This window comes from Dasypus novemcinctus, chromosome 31 (assembly GCF_030445035.2).
Source record: "Dasypus novemcinctus isolate mDasNov1 chromosome 31, mDasNov1.1.hap2, whole genome shotgun sequence".
Lineage (NCBI taxonomy): Eukaryota > Metazoa > Chordata > Mammalia > Cingulata > Dasypodidae > Dasypus > Dasypus novemcinctus.
Genome location: NC_080703.1, coordinates 18,678,194 through 18,705,235, shown reverse-complemented (window position 1 = coordinate 18,705,235; position 27,042 = coordinate 18,678,194). Strand labels below are relative to the sequence as shown.

Here is a 27,042-nt window from a genome sequence, read left to right as displayed (position 1 = left end):
ATTAAGCCATTATATTTAACTTGAGATTGTGGCTGAAGGAGCTCATACTAAAACTAGGAGAATTGTGTGCCCTGTTATTTTCTTTTTGTTCACTTATGCTTGTATTACTTAGTATCTTCAATTGATGGATTTGCTGTATTACTCTTTTTAATAGAAAAGAGGTTTTGATTTATGTTTCAGTTTTATGAGTATTGATTTTGCTAAAGGTAATTTAATCTGTAAATTCACTTAACTAGGCTCGCACAAACTTTAAATCATAATACACTGAAAGCCCCTGAGTGAGTGAGGGCCCTCTGAATAACTCCACTCTCTGGAACTCCCACTCTTCCCTCAAGAAACCTCAAAACCATATGTCGTGTATATGACCTTATGGTACATAGTTAGAATAAGGATTCCAGACTCAATTCATTTATTAAATATTAAGAGGTTCCATTTTTTTTCTAATGTTTTAGATGAAAAGAAATAGAAATGGAAGTTCTGATTTTTCCTTCTTGCACTTGAGAGGATCTTCTTGTGTTCTGCCTTAAGAGACCACTTCTATGAGTCCTTCAGTTATGCTGGTGTCATTTTAAACTTTTCATCACCCAGACTTTTCCATTTTTGTCCGTCATATTGGGAAAAGATTTAGTTTTCTTATGAAAACTGAGAAAGATTGAATTCACTTGATCCAGTATGTAAAGAATGTCTGTTTAGTTTCAGAGAGACTTAGTTCAGCCATAGAAAGACCTAAGGTTGGGCAGATTTAAGAGGGGCCGCTGATTTACGTTTCTGCCTTGGTGTGTATGACCTCCCACAGCAAAGAAATGTTCTAGGAACAAGGTTGACCTCACCTGGAGATGGAAAAAATTGCTGCCAAGTAGATGATTCCTGGGCAGGTGACTATTAGTCACCTCTGTGCTGACTATGTTTTTCAATGCTTTTTAGGCTCTGTCTTCAGGAGCATGTTCACAAGAAACCAAGATCCCCATAAGTCTGGTACTAAGATTAAGGTAAGTAGATAGTTTTGGTTTTCTGAATACTCTGAATATTGTTTTCTTTTTCAAAGTTAGCCCTTTTCCTACCAGTCTCTGCCCAGGATTGACTGGAGAGTGTGTTCTCCCAGCATCAAGTGCTGTTTGCTCTCAAGTGTAATATTTCCTTTACAAATAAAAGCAACAGTTTGAGACCTACTGCCAACAAGTACTGTGACTGATAGTTATTCTCTTAGTTGTTTCTCTATTGACGGTGATGAATTTATGCATTTTCAGTGTATCTAGTTAAGCTTAAGAGTATGGTCTGTAATTGAGGAACAGTTTTTAGGGGAGCAGCACTATCTCAGTATAAGATTTATAGTTTTGACTATATAAGCATGCTGACTCTGAGATCAGCTAACCTGTGAGCAGAGTACTTTTTGATTGTGACAGATAAAATAGAGGCCTTGTTCTTAAAACATGAAAGGAAAAACGTCTCACAACATATTTGGTCTCTTTCTTTGTTATTTACATCAAGTATTCTAAATTGGTGGCTCATGGTATCACTGACATTTTTAAAAAAGGGTTCCACTGAATTAGGATTAACTCATCCCCTTTCCACCTATATATTCCTAGACTGTATAAGACCATAATTAGATACAGAGGCAGCAAGTACTGTTTTGAGACTGTGTTCATCTTACCACTAGATTACCTTTCCTTTACAGGTGCTTATTCTGATACCTGCTCTCATCTTAGATAGTTTTGGATTAATAGTGTGTCTTGGTAATCTCATTTTATCTTAATTATATATTGTTCTTCTAAAAGATTCTATTTTAAAATCTTAAAGCAGTTAATAGTACAAAAAATCCTGTTTGATGTGTGCTCCAGGAAGGTAGAGAAGATCCTTGTAAGTAGTGAGGGTAACATTTTGTGAGAGTCGTGTTTAATTGACTATGTTCCAGATGGTGTTTATGGAATTAGGAGGTTGGGTTCTTATTCTCATTGATGAAGACTTTGCAATTAAATGGCCATAAGAGATGATAAGGAACAGTTGCCATGTTGTTGTCTTAGAAGGTGTTTGTTGCTTAGCTTAGCATGCCAGTTAAGTCAGCAAGTTTATACTGAACATTTCAATCTCAATTTTATTTAGCTTTTACTATTTTTAATTAGACTATGTATAGCACTCTCAGATACTGTGGAAGAATACCGGGAAAAGAGAAAATTAAATGCCTTCCTTGAAAATCAAGTCTAGATAGAAAATTGATTTGTATGTACTTAACAAAGCTAAAGGAAACCTCAGGTAGTGCACATGCAAAAGTCAATGCAAGTCTGTATATACAAGTGCAGAACGAAGGCATTGTGAGGGAAAAAGGACATGTTGGAGATGGGTTTTTAAACAATTTCAGTAACATCCTCAGGTATATTATTTGTCAAAAGCCCTATGCATTGTAAATAAAATGACTTTGGGGCCTAAATGATCAGTCATGCTTACCTTTACACTAATGTTCTGATTTCTTTGCCTTCAGCTAGAACTTCTAGGAAGCCGGCTAATCTCCCTATATAGTGCAGCCAGTGATAACCATAAACTGCACCTCACCAGTCACACGTTTGAATTTCTGAAGCATTGTTTTCTGCTGCCAGTATGAGTCCAATTCCCTTCCCTGTCCTCTCTGCCTACCCAAATCCTACGAATCCTTTGAATGCTGTCTAAAAACTACCTGTAGAATTTTCCCTCATTATCCCAATATAGTGTAGTATCCATCCTTTGGACTCCTGTGGAATTTGAGTAGCAGTATGTCTTTAATTTTATGAGCCTGCCAAGACTCATTATCTGTTGTGGGTAAGGCACTCTCTTAGGCATGGAAGGGTGGGAGTGGGGATAAGGATGAAAAAGGCATCCTTGTATCATTTTAAAGTGTTCTCATTCAGATTTTCCTCTTTTATATGATCATATTAGTTGGAATAGTGATGAGAGAGTACATGTAAGAATCTTAAAGGTATAAGATTTTTATATTTATCACTTGGGGGACATATGTTAAAAGGCGTTGTAGGACAATTAGATAGTCATTCTGAGTTGTTTGCTTTGAAGCCTTGTGATGTTAGCTCATTAGGACAAATCATGTGATGTATGGAATAGAACAATTTTTCTTGAGGCACTGTTTTCATATATATTGCCAGAGACTGTATTCATAAATTTAGAATTTTTTTTTATACATTCTGTTTTCTTTCATAGGAATTCAAAAAAAGAACTAAATGATATTCGATTTGAATTTACTCCTGGGAGAGGTGAGGCATCAAAAACATAGGGGAAAAAAAAAAAGCTTCCAATTTTCCTCTAGAAATATGAAGTTTTTGCCCTTTAGATATGTTTTGCTTAAAAAAAAATTTTTTTTCTGGTGTAACAGTATTTTGGGGCATATAAATAAAATGCAGTGTATTTAGAAAATTAGTAGAATAGTAATAAACAACAATGAATATAGCTCTTATTTACTGCTTACTATGGGCCAGGCATCATGCTAAGCTTTATCTCCTTAAATTCTCACAACTTAAGATCTTTATCCCCATTTTAGATGATGAAAATCAAGGCTTAGAGGCAGAGTACTTGCTCACATAGGTAGGAAGAGGCATATAGCTGGATTCAAGCCCAGATCTGTCAGGACCCGTAGTTCTTCCTCTTACTGCTGTACATGGCTGTCTCCATGGTAGACAGTAAGAAGCAAGGCCTCCAGGCCCCTCTCTCTCTCCAGACTGAAACCAAGCCCTGTCATGCTCTATTGCTGCTCCCTGGAACTAGGCTTTCTTGCCTTTGTTATCAGTGGTCTGGTTTGTGGAGTCTAGCAGCCAGCAGGTAACTGTCCTGTGTGGCATGCTTACTCTTCCTGCTGGCTCATATCATCATCTGACTGTTGAAGAAAGCAGATGCAGATGGATAGAATTGGGTCTGTTCTACTTTTTCAGGCCAGGCAGAATCACATTTTAATAAATTCAGATCACTGGTCATTGCCATGAATGTGTATACACCCCCTCAGTGGGGTTCCGGCCTGTTCCCTCTGAGGGGCTCAGTGTTCAGCCCTCTGAAAACAGCACTAGGGATTCAGCTGAGAGGAGTTAATTGGGGGATATTCTGTCCCTGTCTTTTTGGTTTCTACCTTTATTGCTCAGATTTTATTACCTGGAATAACTAGACATGAAGAAAAATCCATCAGGATAGAAAAGATGATTTTAGCAAAAACCTTGGAAGTGTACTCCCTAGAGAAAAGAGATTGCAGTTTATTCCCTTAGGTTTTAAAATGAGAATAAATCGCTCCCTTGTATTAGCCCTAGAGATGTTCTGCTTTCATTGCCATGTCTCAGAGCTAAAAGTTCTCAGAGGGCACAAGTCCAGAGTTATTTTCAGAATATCAATATTCTCTGTATCATCACTCTCAGGTACTCTTCTGGCATGGTCCTCAACCCACCTAATCGCAGCATTATTTAGAAAGTTATCTTTACATCAGGTTGATATTTGCCACCTTATGGTATCGATTCTACCCTCTAGATACACCTGTTAGAGTCCCTTGCTTTGAGATAACGCTGAATGGTAGGGAACGTTGTGTGGGAGGAAGACCCCACCTGCCTTGATGGGCCCGTGGATTTAGCAGTGACATACATGCAGAAGGAATGGAGCAACTTTTTCTTTGTCCTTGCAGATACAGCGGAGGGTGTTTCTCAGGAACTCATTTCTGCTGGCCTGGTCGATGGAAGGGATTTAGTAATAGGTAACTATTGTGCCTTGCTGTTGTACCCCCATGTCTGTATGTGCAGGTACTTAGTACCTAAAACAGCCAGACATTTACTCCATTGAATAGGGCTGGTTGTTCTTGGAGTGGTTCTTGGCTCTGCTGAAGTTCAGGCTACTGGGGAAAATTCTTACCAAAAAACTATACCTCACTTCTTTGTTGATTTTGTAACCTCCAGTGATAGTAAATGAAAGCACACCCAGGTCTCTGGGAGAGTCTAGCAGAAATGATACAAAAGTTACAAGTTAAAGTAAGCTCTATTCAACTGCCCTTGTATAACCAGGGCATTAGCAGAGGTCATTAGAGATTTAGTCCTAGAAAAAGGAGGAAAGAAGGGAAGAAGGTACATTTGGGCCACAAGTAGATGTTCCTGAAGGAAAAGACCATTGTCTAGAGCAAGTTGGCACACTTTTTCTGAAAAGGGCCAGATAGTAACTAGTTTAGGTTTTATGAGTTCTACAGGTTCTCTATCATTTTTAAACCATTCTTAGCTTGCAGGCAGAACAAAAACAGACTGCAGGTCAGAGCTTGCTGCCTCCAGTCAAGGACTCTGTGGTCCACGAGTAAGCGAATCGTAACTTTTCTACCCAAGTATCTTTCCTAAATTGATACAAGATTTTTTAAAAAGTCATTTCACAATGAGTCACATTTTATTTGTGGTACTTGGAGGAGATGAATTTAAAATAATTTTTCTTTTGAAGAGTCATTATTTGGTCTTTCTGCTCCATTTTTGATTGTACATAGAAGATTCTGAACTACCATTTAAGCCTTTTAAATATGATTGAAAGTGGATTTACCTAGCCTCTCATTACTTTCTCTGTTTGTATGATTACAGTGGCAGCTAATTTGCAGAAAATTGTGGAAGAACCTCAGTCAAATCGATCTGTCACTTTCAAACTGGTATTCATCCCTTCCTCCTTATTAAACCATCTTACCTTTATACACCAGCAGCCTCTGCAGACCAGCTTCCATATTCCCTGAATAATGAGAATATTAAATTTTGGCAGATTGTGTTCATTTAGTTTCCCAGAGGCCCAGGGTTGCTGCCTTCCCTTTGAGTGGCCATGCTTCCTTTCTCCCTCCCAGGAAGCTTCTTCCCCCAGCCCTTGACTAATTTCAAGAGCCATCATTAGCCAATCTGACTCCAGCTGTGTACCCAGTGCCCATGTTTTCTGGAAGAGACACCTTCATCAGCCTTTTGTTGGTATCCCAGGGACCTGCCCCCACTGCCTTCCTTCCCACAGTCCCCATATCAGTTCTAATTGCTTCTTGCAATTTTGTTCATAAATAGCCACAGCTTCTCATTTTCTTTGGTTCTCAGGCATCTGGTGTCGAAGGCTCGGATATTCCTGATGATGGTAAACTAGTAGGATTTGCCCAGCTCAGCATCAGCTAAACCACAGCCCCAGAAGAGGTGGCCTAAGGAGATTCCACACATGCCTGTCTCTGTTGCTTCTGTTGGCCTAAACCCACTACTGCCAAAGAACCCAGCAACAAACCCACCCCACCTAGGAGCTTTAGAAGTCTTTTTGTGTTCTTCCTGCCATCATTCCTCCATTTTCTCACAGGGAAAGAAAAGTTGGATCACCAGTGGCCAGCATCCCTTTAAAGAGTTCCGTTAGTAAACTCCCTCCACATGCCCCTTATCTTCCTCCGTTTGAGATGTGGCCTGTGTGCACAGGAGGGAGATGTGTCAGCTTGTTCTTGCCTTACTCCAACGATGGCCCTGGGTGGGAAGTAGCAGCTGCATTGGGCATCCTCATCCTGCCTGTTTTCCCACACCTACCGGGATGTGGGCACTGAGGTAGCAATTAAAAGTTGGTTGTTCAGCTGAAGCCCAGAGAATTTAATGTAGTGTTATTTTCTTTGTACCTGATGTGAATTCTAGCAACCTTTGTTAGGAAAAAGCACAGCCTCAGATGGAGGCAGCCTGAACTTGTTCTCGTCGTGTTCATGATGTTCCTAAGCGTTTTGCTGAAGCTGCTCTCAGGCACCCCTTCTTCATCGCTCCCTCCAGAAAGGGTTGCTAGCCTTAAGTTCAGCTGGTGCAAAACTTCTGACTATAGTTGAACTTCAGCCATCGGATCCCTCAAAGTAGAACTTTGGACTGTTTTTAGAGAAAACATCAGGTAATGATTGTAGAAGTAAATTTTCCCAGAGGTGACTTTTGAGCAGGAAAAATCATAACTCATGTCATTGGGAAAGTATTTATTTTCGACTCTTAAAAAATTAAAATTGAAGAAAAACTGCTCCTTGATCCTCCTCTGAAAATCAGTTTGCCTGGCCTCGGAGTCATGAGGAAATGAGTGTGCAAGGCTGAGATTTCTACAGCAATAAAGGAGACTCGACACGGCCCGAGATGCCTGCCTTCTGCCCTTCTCCTGCACTGACCTTTCGGAGGGGGTCCATGGTTCTGGGCGCTGAACCGGATTCAAGATGGAAAGTGAAACCACATGTGCCGCGACCTTTAGGGTTTATAAGTAGACAGTGTTCACTTGATTTTCTATAGAAATAATATGAATTGTTCTTTAGGTTTTAAAAAGAGCACTCATAATGCAATATGTGAATAATCAGTGGAGTCGATTTTTTTTTCCTACTATTTCACAAGTCAGCCTTTGTCTATCTGTTAATAGCCCTACAAAGTTTTATATATAAACAGAATAGATACTCAATCTGGCCTTAAGAAAGACACAAAGATGGGCTTTGGCACCTTAGAAAGGGGAGATTACCTCTTGCAGAATCACTTGAGCCCTTTCTGGCATTGGTGGTCTGATGAACAAGCTTGCTTTAGTTTTCTCTTGGAGCATCTCTGAAAGCGTTTCCCACACTTATTTGTCACACCTTTTGCTTTCATTTTAAGCTGGTAGTTCTGGTAACGAACTTTCTTCATTTGTCCCAAGTGCAAAGGCATTCGGGGAAGAGGATGGATGTTGGGGGGGGGGGGGGCGGGAAATAGGAATTGGGTTTGGGATAGGGGTTTGGGAGGGAAATAGATTATAGAAGGTTGGACACCAAAGTCCAAGTTCCTAGCAGGATTGGTAAAAGCCTGCATAGCCGGGAGGGAGAAAAGATTGATCAGCTTGTTAGAAAAATATTTAGCTTTTATTTTCTTTGAGGGAGAGGAGGGAGATGGGAACAGAAATGTAGGAATGAGGTATGGAAAAGAGATAATGTTCTCTTTGGCACAAGACTAGTGGCCTGCCTTAAAAGTATGGTTTTTTCCGTCTCACACAAGCCTATCATAACCTACTTATTTATGAATCCAAGGGGTGGTGGCAAAACTCTAACTTTCTGGAGGTGGTCTGGTGCGCAGGCTGGTAGTGAGCAGCGGGCTGTTTCCCTGTTCACCTTCTCCAGCTGTGGTCGTTATCTTCCATTATCTTGGAACTGAAGTGGAGCAGGCATGATGATAGAAGTGGGCTGGTGCTTTCTTCTCTTTTCAGTTCGTTGTTCACCCTGTTGGGAATTAGGAGACAGATAAACCAACCCCAGGACAGTGTTATTTCTTCTGCTGCGTATGTGTGGTGGATTCCCTTTGCTGGCTTGTGCAGAGGTGCTGAGAAAATAAATGAACAGAAACTTCCCAGGTAGGGCAGCATGTAACAACCTCACCCCTTTCCAGGAGTGGTGGTCCAGGGTACACCTCTGTCTCTTAAGTCCCCAGGATCCCCTCGTTCCTGGGGCAGGGACTAATTATAGCACAAGTTAATATGTGCCAATGCTATTTGTGAAATGTATGGTCTTCTAAATGACTAATGGATTTGTTTTTTTTTTGTTTTGTTTTGTTTTTGCTTAAGTTCTGAACCAAATCCTAGAGCCAGCTGATATAATTTAATAATCTGGAGGATAGAATAATGGAGTATCAGTAAATGGAGGTTCCTCCTTATGACGTATGCTAGATTATAGAAGATGTAAAATATTCAACCCTTTTTTTCCTTTTTTGGACTTTGTATTTTACTGCATGTTTCCTTCATTTTTAATCAATAAAGAGTAAATTGTCCATAGTGGTGTTTGGATGTTTTACTTTAATGCCATTGATGGGGAGCTTTGGGGAATGGGTCTGAGAGTCACTACTAACTTAAATTTTTAATATGAATGGAGAGAAGCCAAAGAACACATAACCTATAAAATGTGTGTATTGGTCTATAAATTATATAGAACAACTTAAAAACAACAACAACAACACTGTACAGAGGGAAACTGAAATCCCAAAGGGGAGGAATGACATCTGTCCAAGGAAATCGGGTAGGGTAGGATATGGAACTGCCTGCATTCTGTTCTGGTCTTTCCCAAACTGCTTGGTTCTGTTTATCCTGTTGGACAGGGGAAAGGTACCAGATTCAAGTCTTGGGGAGTCATTTTTGGAAAGTTGAGAGCAAGGGTGAACTTTCCCTTGGCTTCAGTATTAAAATGATGAGGTTCCATGTATGCTTCTAGGTCCCTTTGTGACCCTGTCCTCCACTGCCCAGATGGGTGATCTCCTTGATCAAATTCCTTCTCTACAGAAGTGGTCTTTACCCATGACAAGACTGCTTTTGGGTCCTGGTATTTCAGAGCTCAGTGCTCTAAGGCCTTGGAGTTGACAGCACTGTGTGGCCTGCAGCTAGGTTAGTTTGCTGACAAGATAAGTGAATTAGAAAGGTGGACTTCGTTATGAGGTCAGGGAGCAGGTGCTGGTTATTCAAAAGTGACCATGGCATAAAGAGGGAAGGGAAGGGAAGGGAAGGGAAAGGGAGCAGAGCCAAGGGAAGGAGTAAATTGAATCTCCACACTTTCCTATTCTTGTCTAATGAGTGATCTTGTCACTAGGCCTCTTTCTTTAGCTTTACCTCTTGCACAGTAGCAGTGCTCAGTGCAGCATTGGTCTAGTTAGTTATCTTCTTTGGGTTTTTATTTACTAGAATCATAAATTCTCAAACTTGGAAGAGATTTAAAACACTATCGAGTCCATCCCTACAAAGGATATCGCTTCAAATACCTGTCCCCTCCCCCCGCCACACACAAATGTCCACCCTCCAATCCCTAGACAGATGATTGCCATTGCTCTTCCCGAGCACTTGTTAAAAGGAGAGTGTGTTCCTTCTACTTAAAACAGTTCTGATGGTCTTGTTATATTCCTCTTGGTCTTAGTTATATGCCCTTGAGTGAGGGTAGGTAAAAGGAGAGGAAGAAGAGGGAGACAGTCTGTGGGGCCTGAAGGGTCAAATGCAAACTCAATCCCATGCAGCAGATAGTCATAGGAGGGAAGCCAGAGACCAGCATAGGTGATGTTGAACTCAACCTCCCAGGTCAATGAGATCACCGAATAGATGTCTCTGGAGCCCGTGATTAAGAGAGGGCTTTCTTAAAAAGGAGAACTGGTCATGGACTTTGAAGCATAGGGACCCTCTGGCAAACTGGGGAAAGGGAGATGGGTGAGGATTAAAGAAAAGAAAGAAGTAAACCAAAAAATTAGGATCTGGGGAATGTAGACATGAAATGGGGCAAATGACATACAACTACTCAGTACCAAAATCCCAGGATCATTGTTCCAACTAGAGACTGACTCCAGGAAAATCCTTGGCTCTTCCATCAGGAATACCCTCCTCGTGGTTCTGTCCTCTGCTATTTGGAATCACACACTAAGAAGTGAAATAACCCATAAAGACCATCTAGTTCAAGCTTTCCCTATAAACAGATGGAGAAACTGAGGCTCGGGTGGGGTGGGGTGGAGTGACAGATTCACGATCACAGTGAATTAGTGGCAGAGTCCAAACTTTTTACCTCTGAACTCCAGGCTCCCTTGGCTACTTGGAGCCAAGTGGAGCAAAATCTTTTTCCCCTAGCTGGAGTGAGGAGATGATGAGGACTGAGAACAAGGCTTGTGTCTCCACTTATTTCTCTCCCATAAGATAAGCATCAAACTGGGCAGGGGCAACTGGTAGCGCCCTTTTCATGACAATTTTTTAAAAAGTGTAATTTTTATTTTTAAAAGATACTTACATTGCATGAAATGTTTACATAAAAAAATATGAGGTTTCTATATACCCTACTCCCCACACCTCCTACCCTTTGCCACATTAACAATTTATTTCATTAGTGTGGTACATTCATTGCAATTGATGAACACATTTTGGAATATTGCCGCTAATCATGGATTCTAGTTTACATTTTAGTTTACACTCTTTCCCACTCAATTCTGTTGGTTGTGGTCATATATATAATAACCTGTACTGTCGTTGCAACGGCACTCAGGACAATTTCAAGTCCTGAAATTGCCCCCATATTACACCTCTTTGTCCTTCTCCCTGACTTCAGCTCCACCAGTGGCCACTGTCTCCACATCAATGATAAATTTTCTTCCATTGCTAGAATCACAATAAGCCTGTAGTTGAATACCAGTTAGTCCACTCCAGTCCATATTTTATTCCCCAGTCCTGAGGATTCTGGGATGCTAGTACCCACTCCACCTCTAATTGGGCTTTGATCCCATATGGCTAATGGATGGGACTCCCTTGCTTGCAGTTGTAGACTCTCGGTTCCTTGGTGTGGTGGTTGTCCATCCTCACCTTCTTGTTAGTTGTCCTTGGCGAGTCCAATGAACTGGAGAGTAGGTGCTGCAGCTCTGCCGCGGCTCACGGCCCAGCTGGTACATGGACAGCCGAGAGATTCAAGTTTCTTGGACGTACACCTACCAAGTCCAGCACCAACCACAGGCTCAAATAAAGGGGACAGAAGAGACGTGTAGAGAAGTCGTATCTGAGCCCAATTCTTAACACTAGGGAGCACAAACTCTAAAGTAGGGCCCACCAATCACCGGAGATTTTACCATGACTTTAGGACCTGGGTGTCTCCAGAGCCCTCAAGAGCCCCACTTTTTGGGGTAGTATCTACTTTGGCTATCTAAGAGATCCTGCTGAGATGTGTATAAGCGTTACCTCTGGGAAGATCTCTCTATTCATTTTGAAGTCTTGTAGCCATATAAACTCATTTGTCTCTACTCTTCCTTTTATTCAAGGTCTCTTTCCAGTTGCATTGCTTGTTGGTGATTGGTAGTAATCCCTTGGTGCCAGGAGGCTCATCCCCAGGAGTCATGTCCCACGCTGGGGGGAAGGTAATGCATTTACATGCTGAGTTTGGCTCAGAGAGAGGTCATGGCAATTATTAAAGATGATGCTGAGGAAGATGAAAGGAAGATAAATGGATAGAAGATAGAACTTGAGGCAGTGATGAGTCTTGTGGAGTCGGGTGGGGCAGAGAGGAAAGTGCTCTCCTTACGCAACATGGGTGCCATTCCCGGGCACCGCCTTGACCTGCACCACGGCTGCTATGAACAGGCAACCAGCAGCTCTGCCAGTCAGGTAGCTAGATTCAGGCACACTACCTAGGCACAGCCTTCCTTCCTTGCCTGGCACAGCCTTCCTTCCTTGCATTCCTTTGATCCATGCTTCTGTTACCATCTCCTTTTTTTTTTTCTGTTACCATCTCTTAAAATACATTCATGTGGTTCATAATTGGAAAGCTGTGGAAGATTACCACGTGAGAAAGTTCTATGAACACACAAGCAGATGTGTGGATGTGTGCGTGTGCATGCATGCTCATGTACACACTTTCCCAATCCTCTCAGTGCTCCCTTTGGTCCCCACCTGCCATGACTATATGGCTCCTTCCAAGCCCTGGTTTGATTTCCAGTAAGACTTCCCCCAGAGTATAAGGGTGGGGGCTGCTCTCTTCGGGAGATTCCTCTTCTCTGAGGTCCTGCCTTTCTGTTAGTCCCGTAGGAATCCTAATCCGCCAGCCAAGCGGTTCCCCATCCACCCTTGACTCCGTCAAGGTTCTGGAGTGGCCAGCCCTGGTAGAGGGAGACTTTGCCCTTTGTCCCTCTATTGTTATCATTGAGATTGCTAAGGGATGCTGCTGGCACTTTGGAGAGCTTGAAAACACAAGGACAGCTCACTTAAAACAAATTTTTTTTTCAATTATTATTACTTAAAGGACAGTTGCAAAAATAATACAGCCCCCATGCTGAGTGCTCCAACATGTTGGAGCTTGCATTTGTTTTTATCTTGGGAATGTGTTAATGGTTTCTTCCTTGATTAAAGTAGAGCTCAAAATGCAACTCTCAGTGCTTCTGTCATTGCTCTGCATTCTTGGATTATCTTTGGTGCTGAAAAAAAAGGAATTGGCTGGTGTTGCCTAGGACCACATACCAGGAATAAGATAAGACCATCAGGAGTCAAGAGACCAGATTGGACAGCTGGCTGAGCTAGTGGGCAGGCCAGGCTGCTGCCGTTCTCACTCATTCCCTACTGCCTGGTGTGGGCTGATCCAGAAGGGACGGCTGTGTCCCTCTGAACGTTACAGCTTCTTCTTTCAGAATTGCGGTTCTACGGTAAATAACGGGAGGATCTGACTGGGTGTGAATTACAAAGGATGTTGCATCTGGCTGGGGAGTGAGGGTGGCAGGGATGGGAGCGGGGGCCTTGTAAACTGTAAGGTTTAGCTAAAGCTCACTCCTGTGTGCTGGACCTGAGAGGGTCCCCTTGGCTCCTTTCATTTACTATGTGATGGATATGTCCTTGGAGTCTCAAAGTCGAGGTGGACTATTTTTTCATCACATTTTACTTTTCCCAGGCCATGGCTAGAGAACCAAGGATGGCAGGTGGGGCTGGGCAGGGCTGGATTAAATATTAATGGAGCTGTCACCACTGCCCAGAGGAGCAGGTGTCCCTGAGCCAAGCCGCAGAGCTACTTGGTGGCCCTAGACTGAGGAGGCACTACTCAACTGAGGCATGACTCAATTTGCCCAGGTCCTGGCTGAAGTTGGTGACTTTGGTCGCTTCCAGGTACAGCTGCTGGTACTGCTGAGTGTCCCCAACATCCTGAGTGCCTTCCACGTGTTTACCCAGGTCTTCGTGGTCCTGGAGGAGGCCCACCACTGCTCTGTGGCCTGGGTCAAGAACCATACTTGGAACCTGAGTGCTGCTCAGCAGCTGGCGCTGAGCGTGCCTCTGGATGCTGCAGGCAGCCCCGAGCCCTGCCTCATGTTCCGGCCGCCCCCCGACAGCGCCAGCCTGGAGGACATCCTCAGCCACCGCTTCCGTGAGACTCAGCCCTGTGAGGCTGGCTGGGACTATCCTGAGAACAAGCCTCCGTCCCTGAAGAACGAGGTACGGCTTCCGTTGGCCTGTCTGTGCGCCTGACCCTCCATCCCTGGCCACTGACTGTTGCTCTGTGTTTCTGCCCCGTGCCTGCATAGTTGACTGTGGGTGTGCTGATTTTTCTTTTTGCCAGTCGTTCTGTTTCTCTTTCTGTCCTCTACCTATCAGCCCACCCACCTTATTTTTTCTGCCTGGTCTTTCTATCCATCTGTTTGTCCATTCATCTTTGCCTCTCCTTTTGTTGGTCCCTCCCTCTCCCTGCTTGTCCCTCTGCCCATCTGCCCGGTTGCCTGCCTTTCTTCCTGTACCCTCCTGTTTTCCTGCCTTTATGCATTTTTCTTTATCTGGTTCCTATGTACCTGTCCTTTTTTGCCTTTGGGGGGAATGGGGGCGAGTGGGGAGTAAATAAATCTTAAAAAAAAAAGAGTTAAGAAAACAGGAAGATAGGTAACCAGGGAGGCACGTAGGGGCAGGCTGAAAGACAAAGGCAAAAAGGCAAATACCGTCTTTCTCAAGTCCAGATCGCTCGGAGCCCCTGTAGGCCTTGCTCACACCCTGACCACTGGGAGCTGTTTGCGCAGTTCTGTCCCGCTAAAGGCTCCTGAGCATTACCTTTGTGCAGGGAGCAATCAGAGCGGGGGTGCCATCCTGTGCCCCTTTCCAAAGGCCCCCGGTGGTCAGGGGAATCTGTCCTTCTGCACTTTTTTCAGCCTGCCCCTGCATGCCTCTCTGGTCACCCATCTTCCTGTGTTTTCCTAAATCTCTTCTTATGCCTTCTCTTTCCCCATACACCCACCTGTCCTTCCGCTTGTAGAGAAGAAAAGGGATGGATGAGCCTGGCACCCAGAATTTGCTGTCTTCTGGGGAGGGAGTGGACAGGCAACTTCCTCAAGGAGCTGGTATGTGAACTAGGCACAAGCATAGCAAAAAAATGTGCTAGAGAAGGGAAGGCCTTTGGACACAGAGAATGGCAAGAGAAAGACCTGGCAGCAAGAAGTGGGTGACCTGGTGTGCCTGGAATGGAGGAGTGGGCAGGGGTGTAGGCATTGGATGGGATGTTCTCAAGGATTTGGGTTTCTTTATCAGTCATCAGCCAAGGCTGCTGGCTCTAGGGTTGGCGGTGAACCTCTTGCCCTACCCTTTATTTACTCCTTGCCTCATCCTTCCAAGGACAATGACCTTCCCAGTGTGTACACGTTGGGCCCTTCGTGCACTGCACAACAGAATAGCCCCAAGCGTGGTTCCAGAGTGGAGCTAACTTGGTGGGCCACCTTCTCCCACTGCCTCCTGTCTGTTAGAGGGGCTCTCCCATGCTGACTCACAGACCCTCTCTGAGCTGACATCCCAAGTTGCCTCATTCCAACCTGCAGCTTCACATCCAACCGAAATACAAGCAATCGCCATCTTCTTCAAGCTGTGTGCTCTTGGAGAACAGTACGTTTCTTCTTCTCAGTCACACACCCACCCACCTAGCATTTCCTGGGTATATCAGACCATCAATGAACAGCAACAAAAGTGTGTGATCTGCGCTGGGAGCAAAGAAAGGGGAGAGGAGCAGAGGAGAGGGAAAGAGAAACAGCAAGAACAGTCATTTCTATGCCTGGAGGCATGAAAAAGCCTGGCATAGTTGAGGAATGCTGACATGACCCAAGAGGAGGTTGGGAAATAGGCAGGAGCCAGCTCTTTAAGGTCTCAGATACAGTGCTGAGGACTTTGCACCTTCTCCTAGAGGCCAAGGGGAGCCGGCCAAGGCTTTGGAATGGGAGGAAGATGTAGGGAGATGTGGTAGGGTCTGCTCCAAGGAATGCGGCAGGATTCTGAGCACGGTCCTGCAGGCTGCCTCGGCAGCCCCAGCCCGGGCCACCCACTAGAGCCAGGGCATCCCAAGGGGAAAGAAACCCTTTTCCTCTCTCTACCATCTGCAGCAGGACGCCACCACATGAGCTCTGCTGCTGTACAGGGCAATGATGAGATTTCACGTGGTTGGAGTGAGGATTTAATGAGATAAGTGGTACGGAAACTGCAGGGAGGCAGTGACTGGTGGCTACCCACCGGGGTGCCAGCCTCGGAAGCCTTCAGAGCGCTGTGCACCGCTCATGCGCGAGGTGTCTGCCACCAGCTGTGCTTCACGAGGCCGGGGTCAGCGCCCCTCATCTCAGCTAACGTTTTCTGACAGCTTCCTGTGTGACAGCCGCTGCTAAGCATACTGCACGTGTTCATTCCTTTCATCTCATCAAGGGACACTGAATATTATGCTTTGTCCCTATTTTGTACAGAGGAAACTAAGAGAGACAGATTGACTAATAGGCTCAGGGTCACACAAAACCACTCAACTCTTTTTTATATATATATATATATATATATATATTTTTTTTTTTTTTAAATTTGGACCAAACTTCTGAATACGAGAAGGCAATAATGAAAGCAATAATTTTTTTTTTAAGATTTATTTTTTTTATTTATTTCTCTCTCCTCTCCTCCCCACCCCCCCCCCCCCAGTTGTCTGCTCTCTGTGTCCATTCGCTGTGTGTTCTTCTGTGTCCGCTTATATTCTTATCAGCGGCACTGGGATTCTGTGTTTCTGTTTTGTTGTGTCAGCTCTCCGTGTGTGCAGTGCCATTCTCGGGCAGGCTGCACTTTCTTTTGTGCTGAGCATCTCTCCCTATGGGGTGCACTCCTTGCGCGTGGGGCTCCCCTACGCGGGGACACCCCTGCATGGCACGGCACTCCTTGCACGCATCAGCACTGCACATGGGCCAGCTCCACACGGGTCAAGGAGGCCCAGGGTTTGAACCGTGGACCTACCATGTGGTAGACGGACACCCTATCCATTGGGCCAAGTCCGCTTCTCTGAAAGCAATAATTAAGAATAAAAGAAGAGGAGGGAGGGAGGAGGGAGGGAAAAAGGGAGGAAGGAAAGAAAGAAAGGAAAGAAAAAAAAAGAGAAAGAACAAACAAAAGGGAAAAAGGAAGGAAGGGAAGGAGGGAGGAAGGAGGGAAGGAAGAGGGAGGAAGGAGGGAGGGGTGTTGCTAAAGCAACAATCGTTTGCACAGCAATATAATGATATAATTAGGTGTACAGCTAAGGAGGCCCTTTAACTGAGGAATTAGAGTTTCAGGAATTTATGTCATAGAGCTGATTCAGCAGAGGCAAAAAAAAAAAAGGCAACATGACGATGCTTATGGCAACATTTTAAATAATAAAAAAATGAACATTCAAATAATTGTCCTCCAATTTTAGATGGTCATTAAAATCATACTTTAAAGAATATAGAAACATGTCTATATCACAATGACACGTGAAAATAGTGGAGAACAAGATTATGGACACCACCAACAAGTGGAAGTTGAACTGCTGGAGGAAAACTAAACAGTGACAGCCACTCAGTTCTGACTCCAGAGCCTGGCAGCAGTAGGCCTTTATTATCTAATTATTGTTTTTAAATTTTCTTTCGGAGGTACCGGGGCTGGGGATTCAACTCAGGACCTCTTATGTGGAAGGCGGGCGCTTAAGCACTGAGCTACACTGGCTCCGTCATTTATTTTAAATAGTGTGTTACTTGTGTTTGCTGAACAAAACCCAAACAGGACAGAACTAGGTGCGACAAGTCCAGTCCCTGTTCTGCCCCACTTTGTTCCCAGGGGCAGTCACTGTTAATCGTTTGACATATTGACACTTCTTAAAAATTAACACTTGTTCTTGAGGACAGAAGTGTGAGCACAATGGTAAGTCCGGGTTGGTTAATTTCTTGCTAAAGGTTACTGAACAAAACCCAAACAGGACAGAACTAGGGGCAGCAACTCCAGGCCCCTGCTCTGCCCCACTTTGTTCCCAGGGGCAGTCACACTTTATTCCCCAGGGGCAGTCACAGTTAACCGTTGGACAGATTGGATGTCCTTAAAAATTAACAGTTGTCCTTGAGAAGAGAAGTATGAGCACAGTGGTAACTCGGGTTGGTTAATTTCTTGCTAGAAGGTTACTTAACAGACGGTAACCAGCTAATTGGCTAGCTGTGGGCATTTTTTAAAAAAATCTTTGCAGTTTGTTTTGGGCATTTGCTTATTCACCAATTCAGCAAGCCTCTTAGACTTTGCTCAATTCCAGCCCTTAGCGAGAGAAATAGGATGTCTCTGCTCCACCGCCATCCAGCTGTGTGACCTGGGATTACTGGCTTAACCTCCGCTGCCTCCGTTTTATCATCCATAAAAAGGGGATATGATAACAAGTGGGGGAAAAAAAGAACAAGTCAAGGGCTGTTCCCAGAATTATATAAGATAATGCACGGAAAGACTCAGCACAGCACCCAGCGCAGAGGAAGCTATCCGAAGGCATTAGTAATTGCTGCTCTTAGGGTCCCTGTGAACTTGGCAGGAGCGCTCGCATCTAGGCTCCCCCGCTCCCCGTGTGCGCGTCATCTGAACTGTGTGCCCAGGCAGAGGACGTGTGCACGGAGCTGTGTGGACACGTGCATTTTCTCCCCTGGGTTTCCCAGTCTTTCTGTGAGCTTCTCCCTGTGTTCGTCGCCTGGTGGCTTGGTGTCTGTCTGTCTTTCTGTGTGCGTGTTCCTGTCTCCCTCCTCAGCGGGTGTGTGAGGGCTCTTGAGAATCCTGACCGCTGACACTGCCCGGAGGACTTTGCAGCACAGACATGGGCACATTTGGAGAGGTCCACGGGGGCCACGGGGGCCCTGCCTGTGGGGAGGGGGCCCCACTCGTCAGGAAGCAGCAGTTAATAGTCCACATTTTGCGTCCTCCTGTGTCAGTGATTTCTACATGGTGTCTCCACGCCAAAAGACAGTTCTTTTACGTAATCAGGTCCAAACAGCTTAACAAGTATTTATGTTCTGACAGCTTAGTAGCTGTTTAAAAATCTAATACGTATTATATTGAAAAATAGATTTTTATTTCATTCTTCAGTATCATTTCTTACTAATGTGAGTGCCTCTTGAGCACCACACAGCTTCCCAAGCCTGGGACACGACCCCCCCCCGTATCCTGTTCCACCTTGATTCTCACACGGTGTTCGTTTTTCATTCCAGCTACTGCCACAGATGCAGCATCAAGTAGATATGGTGTCAACAGAAACAGTGTAGCATAACCTAATGGTGAAACTGTGAACCATCTCGAGCGTTAGTTTGCGTGATCGAGTCAACATTTAAAACATCCTTCCAGGAGCCGTGGGTGTCTGCCCTGCGAGGGGGTGGGTGGCGGTGGACCTGCCCTGGGCGCAGCCCCGGCCACGTGCGCTGTGTCTGCCGCAGTTCGACCTGGTCTGCGAGCGGAAGCCCCTGAAGGAGACTGCGCAGGCCGTGTTCATGGCGGGGCTGCTGGTCGGCGCGTTCGCCTTCGGGTCTCTCTGCGACTGGTGAGAATCCCGGCCGCTCCCTCTGACCCCGCGTGCTGCGAGGCTCCTGGTGCAGGAGCACGTGCCCCCCTTGTTCCTCCTCACCCTGGACTCCAGGACAAGGCCGTGTCCCCCCACCCCCAAACGGGCAGAGACCCCAGGGCGGGAGGCTCTCCCTGGCCTCCCCCCATAGGCCACCCCTCTGCCCCAGGATTGGCCGCAGGGCCGCCATCCTGGTGCAGCTGCTCGTCATCGCCGTCACCAGCCTGGCCACAGCCTTCGTGCCCAGCTTTGAGCTCTACGTGGCCCTGCGCTTTGCTGTGGCCACTGCGGTCTCTGGATTCGCCCTTTGCCACGTCACCCTCCGTGAGTATCCGGGCCCAGACGCTTCGGCCGTGGGGTCAGGGCCTGGGGCCCGGCACCCCGCTTCGGCCTGGGCGCGTCCCTGGCACCAGCACACCAGGCCTTCTAGAGCTGGGAATGATTCTCCAGACCCCCCCAGGGTGGCCTCTGGGAAGTGCCAGGGAGTGGGTGGCAGGGACCGGCCCTGGCACAGTTTCTCTGTCCCCACAGTTACCGAGTGGGTGGGACCTTCACATAGGACCCGAGCTGTGGTCCTGACCCAGAGCGCCTTTTCCGTCGGGACGATGGTGCTCGCGGGGCTGGCCTACGGCATCCGCAGCTGGCGGCTCCTCCAGGTCGCCGGCTCGGCGCCGGTCTGTCTGCTCTTCTTCTACTACTGGTGAGGACACACTTGCAGGGACCGGCCGCCGCGAGGGAGCCCTGCCTGGGCGGGTTGGAGCCCAGCGCCCCCGAGGCTGCGCAGGCGGAAGCCGGCCGGGGGGAGGGAGCCTGTGGAGGCTGCGCAGGTTTCCGTGTGCCAGCGCAGTCTGGGAGGGCTTCCTGGAGGGCAGGGGTTCCGCAGGACAGTAGGCCCCAAAAGTTACAGACACTCGCGGCCCGCAGGGCTCTGCCAGAATCTGCACGGTGGCTGCTGGCCAAGGGGAGGGTCGAGGAGGCCAAACAAGTGATCCAGAAGGCAGCTTCCGTCAACAGGCGGAAACTCTCCCCAGCGCTCTTGAGCCAGGTACTCCAGCACAGCAGGCTGGCCCTGCCCCAGACGTGGCCTCCCGGGCCTTCCCGCCCGGCCCCTCACTCTGCCTCTCCTTCCTAGCTGGTCCCGGAGAAGACGGCGTCCTCGGGGAACACCCTGGATCTGCTCAGACGCCCCCAGCTGCGCAAGATGACCCTGATCTTGCTCTGTGTCTGGTGAGTGCACCAGCCCCCAGCCCCTCCCGAGCGCAGGGCCAGAGGACTGCCCTTCCCAGGGGCACGGCGGAGGGTGCTGGGCTGGCTCTCTGGCTCTGTCCGTGTGTCTGGAATGTCACGGTCTGTCCTGGCCGCCGCCCCATCTCTTGTAGAGCCTTCTAGCCACGGCTGGCGCTCCCTCTGGGTGTCACGGTGTCCCGTCAGCCAGAAGTGACGGGGACTCTTGGACACTTGGCAGGTTTGTGGACAGTCTGGGATATTACGGCCTGAGCCTCCAGGTGGGGGACTTTGGCCTGGACATCTACCTGACGCAGCTCATCTTTGGAGCCATCGAGGTGCCTGCCCGCTATTCCACCATCTTCCTGACGCAAAGGTTCGGCCGCAAGTGGAGCCAGTCGGGGACTCTGATCCTGGGTGGCCTTATGTGCATCGCCATCATCTTCGTCCCAACAGGTACCGGGGCTGGCTGCCCCCACCCCGTCCACCGCACAGCCTCACCTCCCATCGAGCTAGACCAACAGCCATTGCTTCCCTTTCTGGAGTCAGTGCCCCCCTTGGTTTGGGGACAGAAGGAGTGAGGCGTCTGGCTACAGGACAGGGAGAGGGCCCAGGGGGTGGGGCTCCCCACCTCCCAGGCGGGCGACCGGTGTTCTCCCCCAGATCTGCCCGTGGTGGTCACAGCGCTGGCCGTGGTGGGGAAGTTTGCCACAGCTGCAGGATTCACCATCTCCTACGTGTACTCTGCCGAGCTCTTCCCCACCATCATCCGGTAAGGGCTGCCCATCCTCTGCTCCCGAGACCTTGATTTGGGCCATCCGTCTGTCCACCTCACCACATTCCCCAAGTGGGTATTGGAGCTGGCCTGGGGCAGGGATGCTGGGTGGGGTCCAGGGCAACTGGAAAGCCACTCCAAGTCCTCCAGTTGTCCCCAGACTGGTGGGGGACAGATGGGCTGTGTCCTGTCCTGATCAGGGCTGGAGCATGGGGGATACCTGAGGAGGGAGCTGGGGCCTGAGCCGAACTGGCGTGCTCACCTGGCCTGGCCCTCCTAGGCCGACGGGCCTGGGGCTGGTGGGCGTCTCCTCGAGGACGGCGGGCATCCTCACGCCGCTGGTGCTCCTGCTGGGTGAGTACCAGGCGTACCTCCCCATGCTCCTCTACGGCAGCCTCCCCATCGGGGCCGGCTTGCTTTGCGCCCTGCTGCCGGAGACTCGGGACCAGCCGCTGCAGGACACCATCGGGGACCTGGAGCAGGGGCCCCGCCGACGGTGAGCCTGGGCCTTGCTTCAGCCTCCCCTCTCCCAGAGGCCCACCCTCCACCTCCCCATGAGTCCTTGCTGGCTTGGAGGACTGGTTTGGGGCCCTCTGTCTGACCCAAAGGGAGGGGGTGCTGAGGGACACTTCCGTGCGGGTCGTCGCTGGGCAGCCAGTCGTGACCTTCTGCTCCTTCCAGGTCCCCAAGGTCAGTGCCCTCCGAAAAGGGAGTAGAGGCCACACAAACTTCCAGCTCGGGAGCGGCTTCCGTGAGCAGCACTTACTTGTGATTGTCGTCTGTGACAGCCAGACCGTCAGCAGCAGGGCGGCTGCCTCCACGTGGCCCTGGTACGGCCAGGGCCTGGGAGGGCCCGGGTAAGGCCGGGTTGCTTTTGCAGGCAGCCCCCCGTGACCTGGCCCCCGCCAGCCCCTCTGCTGAGCCTAATCCAGTGGCACCTGGAAGACTTCCCTCCCTTCTTCACCTGTCTCGTCCCCAGAGCTCCCCCGGTTTCCTTCTCTGGGTTAGGGTTTTGGTATGTCTTGGGCTTCCCTTGTTCTCTGACAGTGGGGGTGCAGCTCCTCCATGCCCCTTAATCTGAACCTTCCTACTCCTCAAGCCCAGAACAGAACGCCACATGTGTGGGAGCGGGAGAAAAAATTTGAAATTGTGGACTCTATCCAGGCAGGTGGAAGAAAGGGCTGGAAATGAAGAGAAGGTTGGGGTTCCTTCTAGTGCCTGAACCAGGCTCCTCTGCTAAGATGGGGCCCCCTGGAACATTCGATGCTGAGAGAAGACTCCGTGTCCAGTCTAAATGAAGCCTTCAGTCCTACCTTCTTTTCAAAGTCCCTCCAGCCCCCTCCCCCCTTCTCAGCTCCCCTGACCCATGCGGGGCTCAGGGACTGGCATGGGGAAGGGGAGGGGGTGGTTGTGTTCCTCTCCTTGCCCCACCTCCTCCCCCTCCTGCTCTGCTGCTTCTGGCTCTTCCAGGGCCCACCCAGGTGAGGGAATAGGGCAGAGTTGTTTCTTCTTGGCTGCTGCTGTTTGTAGTTCTCTCCAGGTTTATACAGCTGATCATCAGTCACTTACAGCAGGCTTCCAAAAGCTGGCTTCTCCTTGGGGCGTGTTCGTGGGTGGGTTTCTCAGAGATCCTCCTAGAACCTCTGCACTGTTCCTTAGTATGAGCAACGTTAACGACTGGACCTCTCGGGATTCCTCTCCAGCTTCTGCCCTAGCATCGCTCCTCAGATAACCTCTTACCATGGCATCCCCTTCTCAGAAGTCAGCCCCTGTGGCTGGGGGTCCCCTTAGCTACCCCAAGCCAGGCTACCCAACCCAGCACCCACTTGGCCCACAAGAACATCATGCATCTTTTTTTTTTTGAGGTACCAGGGCCGGGGATTGAACCCCAGACCTTGTATGAGGGAAGCCAACACTCCACCACTGAGCCGCATCAGCATCCCTAAGTTGCTTTTTCATCTGTTTGCTTGTTTGTGTTTAGGAGGCACCGGGAACTGCACCTGGGACCTCCCGTGTGGGAAGCACAGCTTCTTGAGCCACAGCCACTCCCAAGACCACCACGCATGTTTCCTCCACCAAATGATGGAGAAGAGCTTGCTCAGCTACTGCCCTCTTTTTTGCCCTGCCCTCAAAGGCATATTTGCCCAACCTTGCATGAGGGAGGAAGGTTCCAGTCTCGCCTTCTCCCAGGCACCCCAATGTGTAACTGAAAATGAGGGTTCTTTGAGAACCTCACTCACACTCCCCTTCTCTTTTAGGTAGCCTGGAGGGGCTGGTTCATACTGGACTAGTTTTGCTCTTTTTGTAAGTCCAGCATGATGTGTCCAGTCTCTCTCTTTTTTTAAGATTTTTAATTTATTTCTCTCCCCGTTCCCCCCACCAGTGGTCTGCTTTCTATGCCCATTCGCTGTGTGTTCTTCTCTGTCCGCTTGCATTCTTGTCAGCAGCACCGGGAATCTATCTCTTTTTGTTGTGTCATCTTGCTGTGTCAGCTCTCCGTGTGGGCGGCGCCACTCCTGGGCAGGCTGTGCTTTTTTCACGCAGGGCGGCTCTCCTTACAGGACACGCTCCTTGTGCGTGGGGCTCCCCTACTCGGGGGATACCCCTGCGTGGCACAGCACTCCTTGCGCGCATCAGCACTGTGCATGGGCCAGCTCATCACACGGATCAGGAGGCCCTGGGTTTAAACCCTAGACCTCCCATGTGGTAGGCGGATGCCCTGTCAGTCCTCTTCCCAATTCCCTCTCTTTTGAATGCATGGTAGTTTATTACCTGTGGGTCTCAGCTTTGGAGTGATGGGCAAAAGGTCTATTTAGTCTCCTGCTGCATACCCATTCATGGAACCCCAAGCTAAAATCTCCCCTTGGGGATACGCAAAAGTATCTTAGCACAATGTGGTACCCAGGCTGAATCTGCTGAGATGGAAAAAAAGAACCCCTAGATCAAAGTGGGGAAGCTGTCATTTCAAAGCTGAAAGCAGTTTTCTACGATGTGGAGAGTCACACCTCTTTGAGGCAGAATGATCTTTCTTGGGAAAAGACTTAAATGGACCCTTTATTGACACAGACATAAATGCGAAGACTCACCTGTTGCCTTTGTAGGCTTTTTTAAAGAGGGATCGTAGATATTTGGAGAGAAGGAAATTTCTCTTTGTATTTAAGACTGCCCTGTGGTTTCTGCTTGATGACGGGTAAATGTTTGTCTTTTAACAGTTGCAGATTTGGGTCAGAGCTGAGACCTTGGGCCCTCAGAGGAGAAGTGTGTGGGTCTGCTCTTGACTTTATAGGCGGGTGCTGGCAGGGGCTGAACTGTGGCTTTTCTCCTTGGGGTGGTGTGGATCAGAGTAGCCCAGATTTGGGGGACATGCTAGTGGTGGGACCATACCTCCGTGCTGATGGTTGGTTGTGTGGAGGTTAGTGCAGGCCTCAAGCCTCAGGTGCTAGGGCAGGGGCCCTTCTGAGCCTCAGCCTCCCCCTGTTTTAGAATGGGTGACGTCCTGGAGCGCTGATTTTCAAGCATTCTAATCTTGGATGCCTGGCTGGGTTTGAAAGGCACGGGGTCCAGCAATGTGCCCCTAAGGTCCCAGGAGCTAGGAGAAGCCACGCCAGCTCTCCTGCTCCCCATGGAGTCTGCTGCCAGGCACGAGGCAGGGCCGAGGCTTCAAGTTTGGCCCCGACTGCTGCGCCCCGGCCTTTGTCCCACTTGCTTTCCCATTCACCCCTCACTGGTGCGACAGGGACATCCCAGGTGACTTGCTCTGCCTTCAGGAGCACGCCAGACCCAGAGATCTAAAATTCATCCGCAGCTATTAAATTGAACCCCAGGACCTCAGGGGACCTGCCATGGATGACAGAGCGGAGGACACTGGGGGGCATCAAACAAGGCAGCCGGCCTGACCTGCGGGGTGCCGACACGCTCCTCGGGTTGGATTTCTGGAGCGTGGGGCAGCTGGAGAGAAGGCAGGCAGCCGGGGGTGCAAAGGAGCCTTCAGCTACGAAGACTTGACAACGGGCAGGTGCTGCAGCTGGAAGGATTTCTGAGAAGCTGGAGAGAAGTGGCACTTGCAAAGCCACATCCTTAATTCAGACCTTTGTTTTGAGGGCAAAAGAGCCACTCTTTTTTTATTATTTTTTATTTCTTTAAGCAGGGGAGTAGTCTGATAAGATTTGTATTTTTAAAAATCAATTTGGGAAAGCAGCTTTGGCTCAATCAGTTGGGCTCCTGTCTACCAGATGGGAGGCCCTGGGTTTGTGTCCCGGGCCTCCTTGTGGAGGCAGGCTCACCCACACACCACAGAGCACGGCCTGGCCCACAGGTGCCAGGGAACGCTGACTCAGCAAGGTGATGCAGCAAAACAGGGAGACGAGCAAAACCACAGAAGAGCATGCAGCGAATGGACACAGAGAGCAGACAGCAAGCAAGCCACAAGTGGGGAGGGGAAATGAATAAATACAGACACAGAAGAACACACAGCGAATGGACAGAGCAGACAGCATGCAAAAAGCCACGAAGGTGGGGGCTGGGGATTAAAACAAACCACTGTTTGGAGACACCAATGAGTTAGAAAGGGGAAAAGTAGCAGCAGAGAAAACTAGGCAGGACATGATTACAGCAATAAAATTAATAGCAAGCATTTATTGTTTCAATTTATCCTTAATATCCTGATGAAGAAGCTGGGACATGAACACCCACGGAGCGATGGCTCTGTCGGCTTGTGCCTGGGCTCAGAGCTTGGCTCCCCCCCTAGAGAGAAGCCCCTGGCCTCCAGGATCCATGACCAGCCTCCTCAAATGCCGCTGAAAGGAAGACGTGGCCCGTTTTGTGTTTGCAGTCCAAGCCCCGGGTACCCTCTGGCGTCTCCACTCAACTCCTCTGCTTCGACGCTGTACCCACTGACTCCAGCCTCGCTGACCCGGGCTCCACCCACCAGCCCACCCCCAGCCCCAGCCCTGTACTTCCGGAACTGCCACTAAGTCCAGCAGAAGGCTGTGCTCCCCACCCTTCGTGGCGGGGTGCTCCTTTCCTGCCTCTTCCCCTGGTTGCTCACCCTCTCAGAGGTTGAGAGCTGCGGGAAGGACGTCTTTGCTCCCATTGCTGCTTCTCAGCCACTGCAGCCCTTCCCTCTTGTTGAAAACTTCCCCTTGGAGAAACCTGTCTTCCAGCTCCTCCTGGGATTTCTCCTGCTCCCAGGGGTCTCCAGTGGAGCCAGAATGGCTCTCCTGAGCCAGGGTGCCAGCCACATGTGGTCCAGGCCGCTTGCCTGCAGAGCCACTCAGCCATGTGGGGACCACTTCCCAGTGCCCGTGGCCTGCCTGGACCTCCCAGGGCTGGCGCTCACCTGTGGGCTGGAGCACGTGGCCTCATCTGGGCCCTGGTTCCTACCTTTGTGCTCCTCAGTGATAAGGACAGTTGTGACGATCAGCCCCAAATCATTCAGTCCCAGTGTGGGAAAGGACCCAAGTATGTATAAGTTTTTTCAGTTTCTAATCAAGGGAAACAAATGACTTCATGATTCCTTACAAAAATAGTAAACATTTGTAGATGGTATAAATATTAGTTCTATAAACTCATGTCTGCAAGAAGCACTTTCTTTAAGTTAGAATATGAGTGATCAGAAATTCAGTCTCAGCCACTTTGGAGACCGAGCCGAGTCCTGGGAACTCGTGTAGACAAAGCAAAGGGGCGCCCCTCCCAGCCGTCCGCACACGGACGTGGCGGGTGCTCGTTGCCGCGGCCTGGGTCCCTCTAGCCCAGCAGGGCTGCTGCTTCGGGCTTAAGGCCAGAGACC

The 27,042-nt window shown here is 48.6% G+C and overlaps 2 protein-coding genes across 8 annotated transcripts in view; both read left to right on the top strand.

Moving 5' to 3' along the window:
• OXSR1 (oxidative stress responsive kinase 1) overlaps positions 1 to 8,733 on the top strand; it is a 146,661-nt gene extending 137,928 nt beyond the window's left edge. For 2 of the 4 annotated variants that reach the window (XM_071212876.1, XM_058290743.2), the window contains 4 exons: positions 925 to 989; positions 3,184 to 3,236; positions 4,640 to 4,708; positions 5,565 to 5,825. In XM_071212876.1, coding sequence (XP_071068977.1) covers positions 925 to 989; positions 3,184 to 3,236; positions 4,640 to 4,708; positions 5,565 to 5,710 — 333 coding nt within the window. In that variant the 3' untranslated portion in view covers positions 5,711 to 5,825. Of the gene's footprint in view, positions 1 to 924; positions 990 to 3,183; positions 3,237 to 4,639; positions 4,709 to 5,564; positions 5,826 to 6,050 lie in introns of those variants that run through there. The other 2 variants (XM_058290744.2, XM_058290745.2) reach the window with 2 other exon arrangements.
• Positions 8,734 to 11,184: 2,451 nt separating this feature from the next.
• SLC22A13 (solute carrier family 22 member 13) lies at positions 11,185 to 25,885 on the top strand. 4 transcript variants are annotated; one of them, XR_009184256.2, is made up of 11 exons: positions 11,185 to 13,878; positions 19,131 to 19,234; positions 19,425 to 19,579; positions 19,787 to 19,955; positions 20,180 to 20,300; positions 20,388 to 20,482; positions 20,721 to 20,935; positions 21,143 to 21,251; positions 21,535 to 21,750; positions 21,936 to 22,084; positions 23,236 to 25,885. XR_009184256.2 is itself a non-coding variant. In XM_058290785.2 (11 exons), exons 2-11 carry the CDS (start codon positions 13,753 to 13,755, stop codon positions 22,024 to 22,026), a joined length of 1,401 nt encoding a protein of 466 aa, XP_058146768.1. In that variant the 5' UTR covers positions 11,185 to 13,100; positions 13,618 to 13,752; the 3' UTR covers positions 22,027 to 25,885. The 4 variants fall into 4 exon arrangements, 3 of the variants coding, with proteins under 3 accessions (XP_058146768.1, XP_004461153.1, XP_012381639.1); XM_058290785.2 differs by having other exon boundaries at positions 11,185 to 13,100; positions 13,618 to 13,878; positions 21,936 to 25,885; XM_004461096.5 differs by having other exon boundaries at positions 21,936 to 25,885.
• Positions 25,886 to 27,042: the final 1,157 nt, after the last annotated feature.